Source organism: Aulostomus chinensis, chromosome 4 (genome assembly GCF_037954235.1).
Source record: "Aulostomus chinensis isolate RoL2024-O1b breed Wild chromosome 4, RoL_Achi_v1.0, whole genome shotgun sequence".
In the NCBI taxonomy this organism is placed as follows: domain Eukaryota; kingdom Metazoa; phylum Chordata; class Actinopteri; order Syngnathiformes; family Aulostomidae; genus Aulostomus; species Aulostomus chinensis.
Window position 1 is genome coordinate 23,393,066 of NC_141323.1, and position 19,534 is coordinate 23,412,599.

Sequence of the window (19,534 nt, forward strand, 5' to 3'; positions counted from 1 at the left end):
CTCTACCTTGAGGTGAACTCCCCTGCCCCGTTTAACCCTTTACTTTGTACACACAAAAGGTGAAAACTTGTTGTCACTCACGCTCTCATACAGACGCAAGCAGGATTCAAAAAGGTCGGATGAATAAAATAGCACGCTTTTGTGTTGAGTGACATTACAAAATGAGTTTTGAAGGTAGGTCGAAACCGATCTCGAACCCCTCAGGATGATGGTGGCTGTTTTTAGGTCGGCGTTTGTAAACCCAGATATCAAAATAATGACACCGCGATCCTCGATTAAATACTGTAACGTATTACCGGCCAGCAGCTGCGGCCTAGTTGAGCAGATGAGAGAGACGGAGCCGCCGCCGTCGCCGCCGCCGCTGCTGCAACAAGAGACAAGACGCGTCTTGGATCACAAATAGGGATGCAGAACGCATGCGCACTGGGCTCCGTTTACTGTATGATATTCACCGTGGAGGAGGAAAAAAAAGGGGGACAGGCAACATATTAGGCTTTTTAAAAACGGCAAAACCCGACGCATGCAATGTAAATAACCTCCAGGAGGAAATCGGATTATCAACAGGTAGGATTTTGATTGATTTTGTGATCGACAATCCGCCCCCCCCCCCCACCTCTTTTTTTGGCCTCGTCTTGTGTAGTGGCTTCGATTCGATTCCTAGCAGAGGACTTGGGGATAATTCTCCTCTATTTGACGCGGGGATCAGCCACACTCTTGTGCTTTATTTGACCATTAACGACTGGGATGCAGCAACGGCGACTGTGTGTTTTTCTTCCTTTTATTTGACCGACGCTGGCTGGAATCGGAGGGGAGAAGACGCGTAAGTATAGAGCCAATATGAATGAAAGCAGATATGTTCTTATCTAATTGCTCTTGAATAAAACATAGTCATATCCTTACTACCTGATTATTTATTTTTTGTTGTCAACCCGCGTTATGATGTCGAAATGTTGCTTTGCTGTCAATATTCCACGGCAACTCTTTGTAATTAGTCATGTAAAAGATGATCTGGAAAATGGAGGTTGGCTCAATAATCGCCCCATTAAGAACGGTGCATATTAACGTAATCCAGTTAACCTTTAATCAGACAAAACATGGATGCTTCATTGTGTGCGCGCTCCGTCAGTTTGCCACAATAACGCACAGAAAAGGCTGGGTGAGTTTATACGTCTTCTCCCGTACTGCAGGCTGTAGGGTGTGATCGAGACGAGCTTGGACTGCATTTCTGTTAATGTTTCATATATGCTTGAAATGTCCGGTTAAATCCAATCGTTGCTCTCTGTGCACTCCCCCCCCCCCCCAACCCATCAAGGGTAAAAATGCGTCGTTTGTTAATGAGGACTGTGCTGCTAACACAATGTTTTGTTTTGTTTTTAATTATTAAGGTCATTATAAAGAAGAAAAATAATCACTATGTGGTTTGTTTATCTCCATACCGTTCCACGCTCAAATCTAAAACAAATAAATAAATAATTGACAACCAGACGGATTGCTCCTCACAAATGCAAACTATGCAGCTGTTTTATGGCCCTGAATGCTGATGGGTTGTTAATATTTTTGTCTCTAGGTGTGATGAGACAAAAGAACAAAGGATGCCTTAGAGGAGAGGTTGCCTATATGCCTGGAAACCTCTTCAAAGCACACCGCCAAATGGATCTATCGCCTCCCCCTCCTGCCTCTAGATCATGATACTTGGCTGAAGCTATTCCGCTATCTTTATGATCCCTCCTCCATCTATGGCGAACTATAGCCATGCAGGGGACCACACCATCTTGCAGAATGTCTCTCCTCTCGCTACCTTCCTCAAACTGACCTCTCTGGGTTTTATTATTGGTGTTGGTGTGGTTGGGAACCTCCTGATTTCTATCCTGCTGGTCAAAGACAAGAGCCTGCACCGAGCACCCTACTATTTCCTGCTGGACCTGTGCGCCTCTGATATCCTGCGCTCAGCCATCTGCTTCCCCTTTGTCTTCACCTCAGTCAAGAATGGCTCCGCCTGGACATACGGCACGTTAACCTGCAAAGTGATCGCCTTCCTGGGTGTGCTGTCCTGTTTCCACACTGCATTCATGCTATTCTGTGTTAGTGTCACACGCTACTTGGCCATTGCACATCACCGCTTCTATACTAAGAGGTTGACCTTCTGGACCTGTCTGGCTGTCATCTGCATGGTGTGGACATTGTCAGTCGCTATGGCATTCCCACCAGTGCTAGACGTAGGGACGTATTCTTTTATCCAAGAGGAGGATCAGTGCACATTCCAGCACCGCTCCTTCAGGGCAAATGATTCACTGGGCTTCATGCTCCTGCTGGCTCTCATTCTCCTGGCCACACAGCTGGTTTACCTCAAGCTCATCTTCTTCGTCCACGACCGCCGAAAGATGAAGCCCGTCCAGTTTGTGCCTGCTGTCAGCCAGAACTGGACTTTCCATGGTCCAGGTGCCAGCGGGCAGGCAGCAGCCAACTGGCTAGCCGGATTTGGTCGAGGCCCCACCCCACCTACTTTGCTGGGAATCCGACAGAACAGCAATGCAGCGGGCCGCCGTCGCCTACTGGTATTGGATGAGTTCAAAACAGAGAAGAGGATTAGTAGGATGTTCTACATCATGACGTTTTTCTTCCTGGCTCTGTGGGGGCCCTATCTGGTAGCCTGCTACTGGCGGGTGTTTGCAAGGGGCCCCGTGGTTCCTGCAGGCTACCTCACAGCAGCCGTGTGGATGAGTTTTGCCCAGGCTGGGGTCAATCCTTTCATCTGCATCTTCTCCAACAGGGAGCTGCGGCGCTGTTTCAGCACCACACTCCTCTACTGCAGAAAATCCAGGTTACCAAGGGAACCCTACTGCGTTATATGAAGGTTGTGCTGTGTGGTTTTTTTTTTTCTCTTCAATGTCTCTATTTCCCTGATTGATCTTGATCTGGGCTTGCTCCCACTGTACAGCGAACTGTCTCTTTCTATCTCTCTTTTCTTCATCCTCCAGTTTGTCTCCTGTTCCTCCTTCTCCTTTCCCTTCATTTGCGAGGTAGAAGGCGGACTGCCAATCACGAGGCACTGCCAGAGTGATTGAATGTGATCAAACGTGGAGGCTGAGGGGGAATGGAATACGCAGGAGGTCTGGATCCCTCTCCTGTGTTTATGTTCTAGTAAACAGACACCATGGAAGGCCATGCCGATGCAGAAAAGCAAAAAGTCATGAAAAAAAAAGGAAAAAAAAAAGACAAAACAATGAAAAACCTCTTGCTTTGGATATTTTTGAAGATGCATTACTCTGTGAGGTGTGAAAAATATGAAAAGATACACGGGGAAAAAAAAAAAACACAAAACAAAGAAATGATACCTCTCAAGGAATCACTGGAAATGTTTTACATTTTAAGAGTTGCACTAAAAAGAAGATGTAAGATGCTTTTTTTTGGGTTGCTTTGCAAGGACAACTTTTTCCCTTTTTTTGTTTTTTTTTTTTGGTCTCTCTCCAAACTAAACAATGAATGCTTTAATTTGCAACAGACTACACAATCGCTGTAAGTAAAGCAAAAACTGTTGGAATACACCATCACAAGAGGATAAAATGGTTTTAATGTAAGTGATATCTTTTTTTTTTCATTTACCGGGTGGGGGCTTAAAAATGGGGATTTACATCGTGTGGTTTTGAACTTAAAAACTAGAAATTATTTCTTGTAGTTTTACAAACCATATGTCCCTAGTGTTCCATTGTTATTTTCTTATCACCTTTTACAAAAAAAAAGAGGAAAAAAAAAGTTGAAATGATGTTTTAAAAAAGTTGCTTTTAAAGAACCTTGTGCTTAAAAAAAAAAACAAAAAAAACAACAACAACAAAGACACTGAAGAAGAAGTAGTTCAATGTTTCATCATATCCATGTACCTAAACACTTATCATATTGTTACAGTATTGCTGATGCCACTCCGGGTGTTCTTGCCTTAATGGTTATGATATTGTCATGTTTCTTGGTTGTTGGTTTATTTGTTTATTTGTTTTAATTTCATGCACTCCTAAAAAAAAAAAAAAAATTTGTTTTAGATGCAAGGGCCATTTTTCTGTCTTCACACATGAAGTGCATGTCCATTTTAAAAGCTGGTCCACTCCCATGAGCATCACAGGCCATACACTGAGCAGCCCCATTTTTATTCTGCAATGGTTTGCTACACCCCACCGAGTGCTCAGAGCACAGGGAACATGTGTGTGTGTGCGCGCGCGCGCGTGTGTGTGTGTGTGTGTGTGGATCAGAGTGTGTGGATCAGACAACAGTCACTTCAAGACCAGAGCCTTAGTATGAAATCTTGCACAATTTGTAAAAAATGTAAAAGAAACAAAAAAAGGAAAAAAAAAAAAGGAGAAAAAAGAGGGACATTTAAGGCACACAGTCTTGTTTCTACTTTCCCTACATTTGCTCTCTACTGATTGTTTTTGATGATTTTTTCTCTTGTGGCCATTTTAATATTTATTATGTGTTCTTTTTTGTATATTATAGGTAGATTGTGTGTAAGTATGTGAGTCTTTCATTTTGAAGTCCCGAATGTGAGTACAGTTTCAGTTAGGATTGCATTTGCTGAAAGTTAACTGTGTAATCTGTTGCTTTTTTTGAAAATAAAAAGTTTCCATTTTGCAACTTTGTTTTTTTTTTTGTTTTTTTTTTTTGGTTGTTTTAATCCCTGTCATTTGATGGAGATCATGCTGTTCGGCCTTCAGTGTAGTCAAGGTAGTAGCTGGAAATCATTAACTTAACGCTTCTGACTTTGCTGCAATTCATAGATTTACATATGTATCGCTACAATGAGGTTGTATCACCTGGATTCTTTATAAAACAGTGGATATCCACACTGGTGAAAACAGGTTGCTGCTTTCTGATTGGTTCATATTTGAAATGCATTGTCGAAATGATGTTATCTTGTATTAACAGGACGACTATATGTATAATTTTGTGTTCATGCCAACGCTCTCTTTCCTTCCTACATGTGAAAGTGATAGACATTGCAAATGTACCTTTTCTGGAATGCGATTGGAATCCTGGCTGAAACACAGTGTATCCTGAAACTTGTCCTGGAACATGACATGACATTTAATGGGAGTGATCTCCATGACCATGTACGGGGAGCGTCCATGTGTAGTTTGTCATACCATTTTAAAGGAAAATACCACTGAATTTTCAGATATATTGGATGGAAATATATATATATATATATATATATATATATATATATATATATATATATATATATATATAAAAAACACAACTGTTTAAACCTTTACACCCTCCCCGCCCAAGTCTTTAGCTCCAAATGACTTAGCATTTTGTGTCATTCTCGAGGTGCAAATTGAGGTGCAGCTGCACAGAAAATGAATTTGGGAAAGATGGAAGTGAAACTAAATGTGAAAAAATTAAGTTGTTTTAAATGCACTTTGGAAGAAATGTGCCAACTCCACTGCTTCCCCCAAAAAACATAATGATAGAACCAAGCTCCAAGCAAAGTCATTTTCAGTTTCAGGCCAGCATTTGTCAGCGTATCTCAAAGCTGTACTTCACCTAAAAAGTTTATCATGCTTCTCAATGTTCATGAATAAATGTCTTGAGCTCACGAAAACTTTTTTTTTTTTTTTTTTTTACTGCTGCGTCACCTTTTTTGTGATTCCAGAAAGCAGGAAGAGCCAGTCACATGTATTTAGCCTGAAACTAAAGATGTCTCGTAACCATCGCCTAGAAAATAAAGTAAAACCCTACTTTCAGTGAGCTCAAGACAACTATTTGTGAAAGCAAAATACATTTTTTTGAGTGTGTATCACTTCAAGGATAAAGAAAAAAGAAACCTTTTTCCAATGGAGCTGCTCTTGTTGAGCACCGTAACCGTATAAAACAGAGGCCACGAGTAATCCATCTTTATTCTTAAATTGAGTGGTATTTCTCTGTTACGTTTGTAAGCCGGCGTGTGCATCTCCAAGAACAGAATAGTATCATATCGGAAATTTCTAAATATTTATGGCTCTGACGTCAATTTCATGTTCTGTTTTTGACCAGAAATCTGTTCGCTGTACTAATATAATCCTAAAAACATTCAGTTTAATACAGACTTCAGTCCAGGGCCTGGAAACAAAAAAATGATGCTGAATGGCTTGTAAACACTCCAGGTAATTGCATACTGGGATACACTGATGAAAACTGCTATTAACCCTCCACTTTCATTTCGAGGTTGGTCATTACTGTAATATTTCAGACATCGATCGCTCCTGGGTCCCAGACAGAAATTTTAGAGAATGGTCTTACTTTTTGGCCACGATGCTGTCCTAATTTTTGTCTTGTTTTATGAAACGTGTGAAAGTGCCCTTTGAGATTAAGAGGGGGCATTGTTGTTGAAGAAAAAGACATGACATTTTGTGGGATTTAGTCTTTAAACTAGGCCTGAAAGTGTGCTACTTGAGACTTGAGCAAGAATTAACATTTCACTTATGTATATTTTAGCCTCATTTACCACATCCAAATCCCATACAGTGGCACTTTTGAGGATTGGCCCGTTTCCTCACACGTTCATTTGATTGCCCCAGTAATTCCGCTTCCCTCCACGACTGAGGGAAGATGACAGGCAGAGGTGGTTGGCTTGAAAGCGATTCACTCTGGCAGACAAGCTCTCGTACTGAACTCTTTTCCCTGCAAGGTAGCGTGTCTCCTGAGAAACATATTGTTCCTAATCAAAGCAATTAGGATGCTGTAGTCGACTGTACAGCCTGACAGGGATGGGCTCTGCGCTTGTGTTTAGATCACGGAAGAAAGAAAAAAATGTGTGTAATTTCTTTTTATATGTGGCAATTATAGCGCTTTGCTGCAGATACTTTTTCATTTTATGATCAGAGGACTAACTATTGGACTTGGGCTGCCAAGGAATACCACAACCATGCCTAATTCCGTGTCACTCTCCTTCGATCTCAGTGGATTTACACGTACAATCGCAATTGTTTTTAATTGAGTGCCAGTAGGCTTGCTGTCTACAATTTGAGTAAATACCATCTGTTGATATTTTGTTTTTCTACAATGGTGGGGGGGCTCATCTAATGTGAGCCTTTGTGCACCCTCAAGCATTTTCTATTTGTGTCACGTACACCAAAGTGCAGTAAAGAAAAGCACTCAAAGCCACCTCAGATGACTGGAGATGATGGAATGGATGACCCAATCTTCTTATAAGGAAATCAGGAAAAAGAAGGTCTTGCTTTATGTTTTGGCATCACCCTGATCTGTATATTTGGTTTTGTGTCGCCAGGATGTGGACATATAATGGAAAATGTACTTACAAAATGTTTGCCGTGGCATTTTCTGTTTGGTCAGATGTGCATGCAAGAGCGCGGTCCAGTGACAACACACATTGACTTGCGCAATAAGAGTGTGTGTGAAGCCAAATAGTCCATTTCCCGCTGTGCTTCTCTTGCTAATTCTGTTGCAGCTTTCTAACCAATGTATCGCAGCAAATAGGTTATCATCAAATTGGTGATAGTGGGAGCCTCACATGTTTGTATCTACACTTTAAATTTGAGTTTTATTATGGTTTGCTCCCCGCCCATTAATAGCGAAGACGATTATAATAAAAAAAAAAAGCACGTCACTTAAGCATCAAGGACAGTGTGAGAAAATCCACTGACAAGCAAGCTGGTTCTCTAAAGCAAAAAGATGTCATTCTGAACATGTGCTAACGCATGGTCCAATTACATGTAGGTTCATGAAAGGTAACGTGACTATATTAGCAAAGATGCACAGAAGCTCCAATGAATTAGAACATAAGCGTAATTCCAACTCCTCAGGGGTAGGCCCTGAAAAAAAAAAAAAACCCAAAAAACAACCATGTTGCTGTATTTATTGTCAGACAAGCTATAACAGGCGGTGTAGACCTCTGAATAGCAATGATCAGCAGGCCTGATAATAATTCGCAAGTGGAGTCCAACATAAAACATCCCAGTCTTCATGTCTTCATTTCCTCCCAGCTCATGCAAACCATCATGCAAATGCCTTATATAAAGAATATCCCTGCTTTAAATATTAACTGATTAAATTGCGGGTGGCGCTTCAAAGGTTCCATTCTGCATATTTAAACAGTATTTTTCTCTCTAGCTCTCCCGCCTGTAACGTGAGATTCGGTGCTTGGATCATTTCTGCGGAAATCTGCTGGGAGCAAATTTAGAAGAGGAGTTAGTCTTGGTTCTATCTTTGGCTTCACACGTGTATGCACCTGAATGTGTCTCTAGGCTATGCTGAGTTTTCTCGACACACTGTGTACGAAGTATTATAGCTTGTATTTGGATGATAGCATGTCGACCAAAAACATTTCTGATTAAGGTCACTAGACAGGAATGAGTCTACGGCAAAGGTTGCTCGTCAGCTGAGGGTACGCACCTTTTGAAGACTCTGGTTTGAAGGAGTCGTTGATAATTGAACAGATTAGTTACTCTCTTCCTCCCTAAGGGTTAGAGTACAGATACCACTCTACTGCCTGTCAACTCATTTCTAAATATGTAGCCACTGCCACAATTACACATTAACTAAAGAGGCAATTATGCTAATTTAACTTTAATCGAAAATTGCTGTTTCCCCCCTATTTGTACATGAAAATAAATGAAATGTTGTCTAAATATTTAGCCGCATTAGAGATCTGTTCTTTTAAGAGGCCATTTTATACAAATTTTCGGGGTTAATGCTTTTATTTTGGTTGTTTACTCGACGGGTTTTACCTGCTTAATTCTCAATTATCATTGTTATTGTTATATTTGCATATGAATTTGTTGCTTGATTATGTGGCTGAGTCTATTGTAGAGGCTATATTTCTGAATTTTAAGGTTCTCACTATGACTTTTGGATACTACTAGAATAGGTTTATGATATAACAATATTTTTTATTATGATTTATCCATATTTCTGTATACAATTAATTGAATTCCTTCTTTACTGTTTCCAGAGCAGGTTTCCACTTGCTCAAGAAGCTATGTGGTTCTCATTTTTTAAAAAATGACTTACTGACTTACTTACTTACTTTTATTTTGGATGTCTACTTGAATATGTTTACATGCTTTATGTTAAAAATCATCATGTTTCCTCACATTTTTCCTCATATTCCAAATGAAAATAAATGCATGAAAATGTTGCCTCAACATGTAACCAAAGCAGACAGCCAGTTTAACACTCAGCTAGCCTAGAAATGTCTAAAGGTTCAACAACCAGCCTACAATCACCGGCATTGAAACTCGTTGATTAACATTTTTAGGTTCTATTTGTTTTACCAGGAAAGAAGAGGAAAAAAAAAAATCACAATTCCTTGTTTTATATACCAGATTATTTTTTTGGCCAGAATATGTAACTTCCTTGAGATGAGCTCCTGGTTGCCTAGCAACTGGTCCCGGCCAAAAAAGAAAAAAAAATGTAGTGATAACACATTTCTTAGTGAGATTTAGAGTGTGATACTTTTGGACAGAGCAAGGCTAGCCGTATCCCCCTGTTTCAAGTCTTTATGCTAAGCTAAACTAGGTTCCTTTAGCTGCATATTTAGTGCCCAGTCAGAAATGAGAGTTGTATCCATTCTCTTATCTCATAGGCAGAGAATACGCGTGTCCCAAAATATCGATATTTTCCTTTGAGTTTGAAAAAACCTTGGGTAGGATTTGAATGCTACATCACTGCTGCCCTGTGGTTCCACCTTCAGAATGAGCTATTTAGAAAATGCTGCAGTGCTGCAAATAAAATTGCCTTGCCTTGCCTTGCCTTGCCTGCTGCGTGACACATGCAGGGTTAGATGATGTCTCATATCTTTGTGGTCATTTCTTCTGAGAGTGGCTTTCACAAATGCACAGGGATGAAAAATTCAATGTTGTTGTCAGTTGCAGGCTCCATTTTTTTTTTTTTTTGGACGGAACAAATTCTGCAGGATTGGCTGTTCATGGGAGTGTAAATGCATTTACATAATGTTGTTTTTGCTGTGAATGAATGGATGGTGCGAGCAATGGAATCTGTTTTGAGCACAGGTCAAAATCTAAGCTCTCATAGGTTCTGTTTCTTCACTGGTAAATCCTCTTGGTTGCAGTGGGAGTCAAGAGTAAACATGTCCTTTACGCCGCTAAGTCTCAGGATAAGTGATGCAGCCAGGGATAAATCATGATGGGTAGACGTGACCAGGCTTGTACTTAAGCACATGTACACCAAAGTTGTAATATGCAAAGGGAGAGTACTGGTTAGGAGTAATCCCTCCCACAAGGATTACTCATGTCTTTCATGCTAGATTAAAGGGTCCCATGATACCCTGCCATGCTGTCTGAGTCCTGATAGTGAATCAATGCTCTTGATGATGAATGATGACCTCTTTTGTTATCAGCTTGGTGATGAGGGTGATTTTGCTTGGCGCTGAATCCTTATTCCAGATTGTGGATGATCACAATCTCAAATCATCTCTTTGTATATGCAAGAATGTTGAGATAATCATTTTATCCACTAAGATCCAGATATACCTACAGCAGCACACAGAGGAACATATCTGTGATGATTTTTGTCTCCACCAATAAGCCAGTAGTCCTTTTACAGCGCTCAAATTAGATCACGCTTGCGGACTAAAACTGACAAAACTTACGGGCATTGCAAACATTTTCCCGGCAGACTAAAATATTCAGAAGCTTCTATCTGGCTTATAGGGGCTTTCAAAGTATTATGGTTCACAGCAAGAAGGCTGAAAGTACCATATTCTCATAGCACACTACATTTGCAGAGGGAAATCTGTCATGATGAAAAGCCAAACATACATGATTGCGCCTATTTACAACATGCAACCAACTGCTTACATCTGCTTGCAGTGAGGCACATCTGCCCTCGGAGGAGTAGAGGGGAAGATACTAGCTGGGTTCATATTCACAGTTTTCCTTTTAAGATATGATTCTTTTAAAACATTCTGAATTTTTTTTTTTTTTAATTTATCTTATTTTTGCATCCTGACAATCGGGTAAGTTGTTTAGGGGCTTTACACGGGTGATTTGTTCCCACTAATTCGGCATGTTTTGTGTTGAATCCAAGGGCTTTTGGAAAAGAGGGGGAGGGGGAATTAATCCACTCGTTTCTTGTGCTCCAGCCTATTCAGCACATTCTGTCTCTCTCACTCTCCCTCCCCACTTTATTTTTGGAAACATCTCATTCTCGTGAGTCAGGCCCATCACGCTCACAAAGGCTCAGTCGAGCAGAGCGCTCTCCTCTGCTGTTTGAGAGGAGTGGCAAGCAGAAGGGAACTTCTCTCAGAGAAGAAGGGAATAATTCATGTTAATTTGTCATCTTTAATTTTATGAATATCTGACAGGTTATGGATGATGTGTGTAATAGCTGACTGAGGGGAAAAAATGCTCCAGAAGGTGACAGGTAGCAATTTCTCATTCAAAGCTGTGGATTTAAAACAGGCTGAATTTATGTTCCATTTGTGGAACAAAATCAATGTGATGATGCAACCACATTTTTTTGGCATCTATCTTAATTTGGCAAGCAGCATCAATGGCGATGTTGATTAACGATGCTCGACTTGACCGATCCTCACGTCACCTGCGCTTTTATCATCCATTTGTCATGTATCCCATCTATGGTGCTTGCAAAGCGACATGCTAATAACAGGTTTTTCAAATCACGATTACTTCTTTTTCTGACAAATCTAATGAGAAGCCATTAAATGAAGTTACTGTGGAAAGACCAGCACACTTGATCATACTCCTGGTGAGGTTTTCGGCATGATTAAAGGCTTGTTTTGTTACATTATTGGCAGAAATATATACTTGTCTCAGCCTGTTATCTGTGAGCGTATGTGGAGAAGATGATTCATCTTTTTGTGCTAATTTTAGAGATAACCTGATGGAACAAATCAAGCATTTTCTGCACTTTTCAAAAATAATAAGGATAGACGCTTGTTGTCTTGGATAAGGATTTAATTTGCCTATAGGCGTGTGCAAAATGTTAAACCAACATTTTCATATTTTTGCAGTCATATTCCACTGTAAATAACTTTTTTTTTTTTTTTTCAAGACAGTAGGTGAGCATTCATTCCCCTGAGAATTTTCAAAGGATGCATATCTGCAGGCATCATCTCCTACTTTGATTACATCTTAAAACCTGTGCTGCATTCATTTAGAAGTTGTTTTTCCCCCCGCTGTAAACATAAACCTTTAAAGCGGAACAAAGCGACCTAACGACTTTCCTCAAGAATGTTGCCATAAACATGGTCACCACAGTGAAGAAGTAATTTTCTACCACCTGCGTTCAAAGAATTCAATTTTCCTCTCGAAGAATTATATTTGCTTGCAGTGGCTCTCTTTCTCTCAAAGACTGAGCCCATTTGCAGCAAAAATGTGTGTATCATATGTTGTGAAGCGGTACCACTTGTTTTATGACTCACGTGTGTATTGAGTGAGCACTGAAACAGACCTGATGCATCTAAAAGAACAAAAACAAAATGTTTGAAAAGGAGCCAGAGCAAAGCGGCATCATTAGTCATCAACAACTACATTTGGCCCCGAAAAAAGCAGTGTTTTGAAAGTTTTCTTCTTTATCAATGCAGTTTTTTGTTTTTTTGTGTGTTTTTTTTCCTCCAGCTCCTCTGTCCTAGATTGTTATGGTTCACATGCGTGGAAACAGGAACGTTACAATTCAGGAATAAATTGATATTCCTGCCTTTCAAAAAAGCTCTTCAAACGCCTGACATTTTTCTGCTTGTGCACTGCTGCTTTTTAAGATTTTTCAGAACTGGATTCAAGATTTTTATCTGGATTGTGTTTATATTCATGACGGATATAAAGCTAACAATTTGTACCAAAGTTACGCCACGGCCAGACACTGGGCAAACACGAGATGCGTGATTTTTACCTGCTGCGCTCTTTTTTCTTTTTCTATAAGAATGATTAAAGGTTTAAGTATATAAAATAAGACCAAAAAAAAACAACCCCACGTCCTATGTGATACGTTTTCATATCAAATCTCCCACCCACTAGTTTAATTCGCATCTGTTCCCCACTGAGCTGTTCCTCACCCGAATCCCTCCCAGCAACGGAGGAAAGCGGTCACTTTTAATCTCTTGATGTAGGACGACAAACCTCTGTTTTGTCACTTTACAAATAGACATTCTTCCTTCTCAAGTTCATAGAGGGCTACTCCACTCAGCTCAGAAGAGAAGCAATGAAAACAGTAAACGTTAAAGGCTAGCTAAATCTTAGCCAGCCAGGCAGTCTCGCGTGTGACATTTATGAACTCTGGGTGATGTTTTAGCAATAAGTCTAACTAAAAGGCTTTTCATGCCAGGTTGTTTTTTTTTTTTTTTTTTTTCCTGCTCTCGTTTACCACATAAACAACTCACTGATTACAGCTTCCTGGTTACCGCATCAGTTAGCATAGCAACCACTTAGCATGGCAGGAATGCATCTTTAAACAATCAGACTGCTGCTCGGTAATAATGCATCATGTAGCTGGTGTTGCAGAGCTGTGCACGCATGGCAAAGTGAGCAAAACAAAAGCTCACAATTATGCGAAATATGAAGCAAACTTGACCGGGTGTTACTGAAAATAATACATTTGTATGGGAAGAAAAATATAACTAAATGAATGTGACCTGTTAGACACTTGCATCAACCATTCTTTTCTACTTTCATAAAGGGAAGAACGGCGTGAATGCATGCTTCTATTTCTAGCCAATGAGGTCACATTAGGTTTTCAGGGACTATCATGTGTCTCTGACGGTGACACTGTGCTGGCTGCAGGGTCATCCACTGGGAGCACCCTATACTCATGTTTTGTTTATTTAGGTTTTTCCAGGTGAAAATGCAATTCACTCTTCTGAAAGTTCCCGGTTTGGAGCCTTTGAGGGCGCTTTAGAGGAACAGGAATCGCTATGTACTGAAATTCAGCAGAAGTTAAAATGTCTGCACTGAGTAGAGTTCTTCCTCTGGATGAAATAAGGACAAAGCCATTGTGGGGGAGCTGGTGGACATGCTGGTTTGTGTGGCTTCATCTGGTTAATGTGCAAAATGTGAATACAATTGTCTGATTTGCCAAGAACTCTGTGCTGAAAAGATGCTCATCACCTTGTCATTTGCTGGTGGTTGTGGCACAAAGAAGTCCCATTGAGAACTAAAAAGAAAACCTCACCACAACAAAAAATGCAAGGATGTAGGTCCATCCTCTGGAAATCTCCCTGCTACCCTTTCTCCAAGATACCAGAGGTGCTGTTGTTGGGAGTGCCAAGGGTATGGTATGTAGTCCTTCACAAAGAAGCTCAGTTGTGCTTGGAGCATTCTTTATATATCTGCCCTTCATGTACATATCTGGGCCTGCTGATCACGTGCCTCCTGGGTAATCCAACGCCTTGGTGCCAATGGCACATAGGCCCATTTTTTTTTTATAGTTATCCTTCCTTACATCCTTCTTTTCTTTCTTTTTGTCTTTGGAACAGATCTAAGATGCTGTGCTGACCCTGGTCGGCTGCAGTGATCCAACAATCTCGTTGTGTTTCAGTTGACTGATGGCCTAGTCTTGGTGTTCTAGAAAAAGTGTCTCTTTCCGTAGTTTTGCCTTGGACATGATTTCTGAAGGAAGAATTCCAAATTACTTCTTGAACCTAAAATCATGCTAGCTGGACTGTTTGATTAAATACATTGTCACAAAGTAAATTCGGCATGCTATGTATTATGTAAACACATAAGAAAATTACAAAAAAAAATAAACGCTTGTCCCGGCTCGAGCACGGGATCTTTCTGTGCGGAGTCTCCATGTTCTCCCTGTTGCTGTGTGGGTTCTCTCTGGTACTCCAGCTTCCTCCCACAGTCCAAAGACATCAAGTGGGGACGAGGCTGATTGATACTCTAAATTGACTGTAGGTGTGACTGTGAGTGTGAATGGTTGTTCGTCTCTATATGTTGGTCCTGTGATGGACTGGCGACCTGTCCAGGGTGTCCACCACCTCTTGCCCGTAGCCGCTGGGATAGACTCCAGCCCCCCCGCAACCCTTAACAGGATAAGCGGAAGAAGATGGATGGATGGAATTAAATGCTTGTTTGGATAATTCACTTGAAGTGAGAAATGTGTACTTCATGGTGGCATCACAGGAAAAGTCAAGGATCATATTAGGATTCTGGACCATTCGCAATTTCCAAAAGTAGAAAACACAAATTATTAGTCTGTACCTACAGTCAGAAAAAGTCTGCTCAAAATGCTCAAAATCTAAATGAGTTCTTTCATATTTATTTTGTCACACATTTTTACAGCGGTGATTGACAGAGCACTTAACAGGTTAAATAAATGAAAATACAATCAGAAATAGTACATAAAAACAGGAGCAATAACTGTAGACGTAATCAAGAATAGGGGCAGAGGGGATACTTCTCTCAGCTAGAATCGAACGCCAAAATGAAAAAGGGGCTGTGGTAGTTAAGGACATCTGAAAGATAAAAAGGCAGTAGCCCATTCAAAGCATTACACACAGTTAACCAAATATTAAGATCAGTCCCATAGCAGACAGGAAGCTAATGAAGGGTGGTCAGTACTAGTGTTATGTATTCCCACTTCCTTTTCGAAGTTAGAAGTCGAGCAGTAGCATTTTAACTTGCTGGGGATGACATAGTAAATACTAGAGGGATGGAGTTCTCATTATGTCAGCAAGGCCATTCATCACTATGCTCCTTGATTAGATTTAACCTGTGCTACGATTAATCACAGTTCAATCGATTTTCAAAATAAATTACTTTGTAATTTGACTGCAGTCAGATATAGTGGTGTAAGTACCAGTATACTCTACCATAGGTATGTGGTCAAGGGAGCTTAGCAGTAATTGAAAGAGCAGGCATGACTAACGTGTTTTTTTTTTAAAGGAGCAAGATATTTTAGTCAAATAAACTGAAAATACACAGGCTTGGTTGAGCTGAAATGCTCTATACATGGATGTGTTATCACTCACTTTTGTCAAATGTAAGCGCTCTTGTATTTCTTCCCAGATGCCCTTTTATTGGTTCTCCTGCTCGCCAATTATCTGAGTTATCCCCACTGGTGCTGCAGCCTCACTGCATCTCCAGGGTCAAAAGCTCTCCCTGGCTAAACAAGATCAGAAATTCTCATCACTCACTCCAATTATTTCGATGAACACTGGGTCACATGAGTGCTACTGTAGCAGTCCATGAAAAGGAAGAGTACAGCGCACAGCTGAGGAGTGATCTTTGTGTAGATGGCATAGAAGAGCATGTATTTCTTTGTTGCGATTTCACGAGTTTCTGAGTAGTGATGTGTAGTGTTGTGCGGTGGTAGCAGTGTTAAGCCAGTTCTGATGTAGGATCATTTACTCCATGACACCCCCCCCCCACCCCCCCACTTCACAACTACAATGAAAGACTAAGCTACCGCAGAGGGTCTCACCACGAGTCTGTTGGGTCTCCAGATAATGTTTCCTCTCAAAAAGAAATCACAATAGAAATTTGCTTGTGCGCTGATTTTTAATGAGCCAGCAAAAATTAGGAAAAGGAAAAGAACGTGGGTGAGAAGATGCCCACAGTGAGCTGCTTATTTCTAAAATTATCTTCTACTATAATTGCGGTAGTTTCATCTACGAACAGCAAAGCAGGATAGAATCATTTTTAAAGCGGCGATGCAGAATCTACATTTTTTTTTTGTACGATTTTTTTTTTGTCATTTACACACATTGAATTGATTGTTCTTCCTATAGTTTATAAGAAGCATGTGTCCTTATGTCAGGGAACATCCGTATATACTGTACGTGGTGATGAATGAGATGAAATGAAATGAAAATTACCTTAAGGCAAGGAAATGTATGAATACGTGCAATAGCTTGGGGAACAGTTAAAAAAAAAAAACTTACTGAGAATGAAGTTTTAATATAATCAGCTCTATCAGCAGCTTGCTTGGCAGCTGAGGGCAATGTGTGTCACTGATATGATTACCTGCAAATCCAGAGCACTGATCTCATTGTTCCCCAACATGGAGGTGACTGAATAATACATGCACGATAAAGCAGGAGCGCCCCAAAGGTAAAGCTACGGTGAAAACATGTTGCATTTAACATATGCCTAACAGATTGCATGAAAAAAAACTGCATTATACATCATGATGACTCAAAGGAAAACAAAAAAAGGGGGTTATGAGAACAACTGATTTGCTGAGGTGAATAATCAATCTTTATTCTCTAAAAATATTCACATGAGGAACCCTTTTTTTTTTCTCTCCACGGGGGACTTGTTTTAAAGCTAATAGTTCCAAACAGGGGAAGCGCTGGTCTTGTTGTTGCTTAGCAACAATTGAAAACCACTTTGAAGCGTGCCATCTTTTTGCTGTAATTTGAAATATTTTTATCATCAAAGCAACGCACGCAGTTGGGAATGCAGAACAGTCCTTAACATTTTGAATATGAAATGAAGAGGTCAGCATGGTAGAGACAGACTCCTCATTGATGTGCAACCTAATTGTCGCAGTGGTGCTGCATAGTGGCTAATAAGAGATGACTGCAGCTCAACCGGGAAGCTTCCCGATATAAATATGCATTAGCGTAGCCTATGGGTTCATTGAAATTAAACACATCCTTGGTAAATCAGCCTAAACAGTGGGCAGAGGAACACTTATTGGTACAAAATCAGTTGCTTGTGAAATCCATTATATGCCATCGGGTCAAATGCGCAAACAAGATGCAAGTTTATGTTGACAAAATGATTCGTCCATTAGAAAATCCTTGAATGCAACAACTTATTTCACAGAATTATATGAAATTACCACTAAAATGAGCACAACATCTCGACACCGCATTATGTGGTGGTGGTACAGCGTCTGTTAAAATTAGGAGCCAGCACCACATGGGCAATGGCTACAGGATGGCGTAAGAATCGGTCCTCGTGTCAAAGTCTGTGTGAGTTTTTTAAACCAGTTTTCAGTTAAATTCCTAAAAATAAGGCCTGACATAAAATACCAAAGCTTGGCTGTGTACTTTGTTCTTAGCTTTATTTATCTCAAATTGCATTTACACTAAAAAAAACTAAATTCATGTCATAAAGGGTTTGCTTTTGGCTCATGACAGAAAATCCAATGTAAAAATCCAACTGGCTGTTGATCGGGGGAACCAACGATGATGCTGAGTTTGAAGATGGCTGACAAAAGTACAACATCCCAGTGGCACCACACAGATACTTTCTCTGAGTTCTTCTGTGTTGGAGATGTGAAAGCTCTGGTTAAACAAACAAAAAAAGCACAGAAGAGGACATTCAATGCTCTTTTCTAGTTTTGAAGAATGTTCATATAATTTTTTCATGAACAAAAGCTCCTTGAAATAAATCTGTTGAAAAGAGGATTTATGAGTCAATACAGCTGCATCTAGGTCTTGATTACATCCAGAACCAAAAAAAAACCCCAGCAGGTTATGGTTAGGAAAATACCATTGGCTGGGTAAATGCGAAACACATTGCTGTGACAGGACTCAAACACCCTTCTCCTGCTGAAAAAATCTACTTATTGATTCTAACAACCAACCCCATCCTGCCACTCAGATGGACTTTCTTTTGTTTTATTATAACAGTGAGCAACGCTGCGTGATGTTGTAACCAGGAAATGTGTGTGTCCGCCAGGAGACGGCTCCTAGTTGATTTATACTGGCATTGTTTCCACCACACATACCATAACGCAGCACATATTCATCTGTATTTTGTCAGATGGAAACTAACAATTTCTGGCAGCATGGGGATGCAGTGGTTAGCACTGTCACCTCACAGCAAGAAGTTTCAGGGCTTGAGTCCCGGCTCGGGAACGGAATCTTTCTGTGTGAGTCTGCATGTTCTCCCTGTTCCTGCGTGGGTTCTCTCTGGTACTCCAGCTTCCTCCCACAGTCCAAAGACATGCAAATGGGGACGAGGCTAATTGATACTCTAAAGAGTGTGAATGTTGTCTGTCTATATGTGTTGGCCCTGTGATGGACTGGCGACCTGTCCAGGGTGAACCTCGCCTCTCACCCAAAAGCCGCTGGGATAGGCTCCAGAGTAGAAGAAAATGGATGGATGGAAACTAACATTTTATCTGACATTCATACCGCCAGAAATTGGAGACCAAAGTAGAACAACGCAGCTTTGTGTAGATTATAAAGTGACAGCAAAGATGATTCAAGCAGGGCTAAATGAGGAAAACCTTCCCTTGATTTGTACCTGCTTGCTTAAGATTGCTCTGAAACCACTGAAGTGATTCAATGAGGTGTCACTACATTGTCTGTTCCCTGAATGATTTCTGATTGTAAAGCAAGTCCTTTTGGAACCAATGAGAAGCAAAAAACAAAACAAAACAAAACAAAAAAGCCCATGTGTAATTGAATCGTTTAGCCTGAAATAACACTACGCCAATTCAGTTAAATAACCACAGAGCTAGGACAAAGGGGGATGTCATGTTGGCTCATGAGGTGATAAGACTGGGTTTCACAACATGCTGCAGAGGAGCAGAGCTGATGTTTGTTACGCTTATGTTTGTGAGAGTTCAGTCAGGAGACAGGAGAGTTGAGGGAAGGAGAAGA

The 19,534-nt window shown here is 40.5% G+C and overlaps 1 protein-coding gene across 4 annotated transcripts in view; it reads left to right on the forward strand.

The window, feature by feature from the left end:
* The first annotated feature begins 431 nt into the window (after window positions 1-431).
* LOC147263935 (putative G protein-coupled receptor 85) overlaps window positions 432-19,534 on the forward strand; it is a 47,073-nt gene continuing 27,970 nt past the window's right edge. Inside the window, exons 1-2 of one of the 4 annotated variants that reach the window (XM_086202494.1) lie at window positions 432-564; window positions 1,568-4,791. In XM_086202494.1, coding sequence (XP_086058620.1) covers window positions 1,719-2,852 — 1,134 coding nt within the window. In that variant the 5' untranslated portion in view covers window positions 432-564; window positions 1,568-1,718 and the 3' untranslated portion in view covers window positions 2,853-4,791. Of the gene's footprint in view, window positions 821-1,089; window positions 1,157-1,567; window positions 4,792-19,534 lie in introns of those variants that run through there. The other 3 variants (XR_015112643.1, XM_086202493.1, XM_086202495.1) reach the window with 3 other exon arrangements.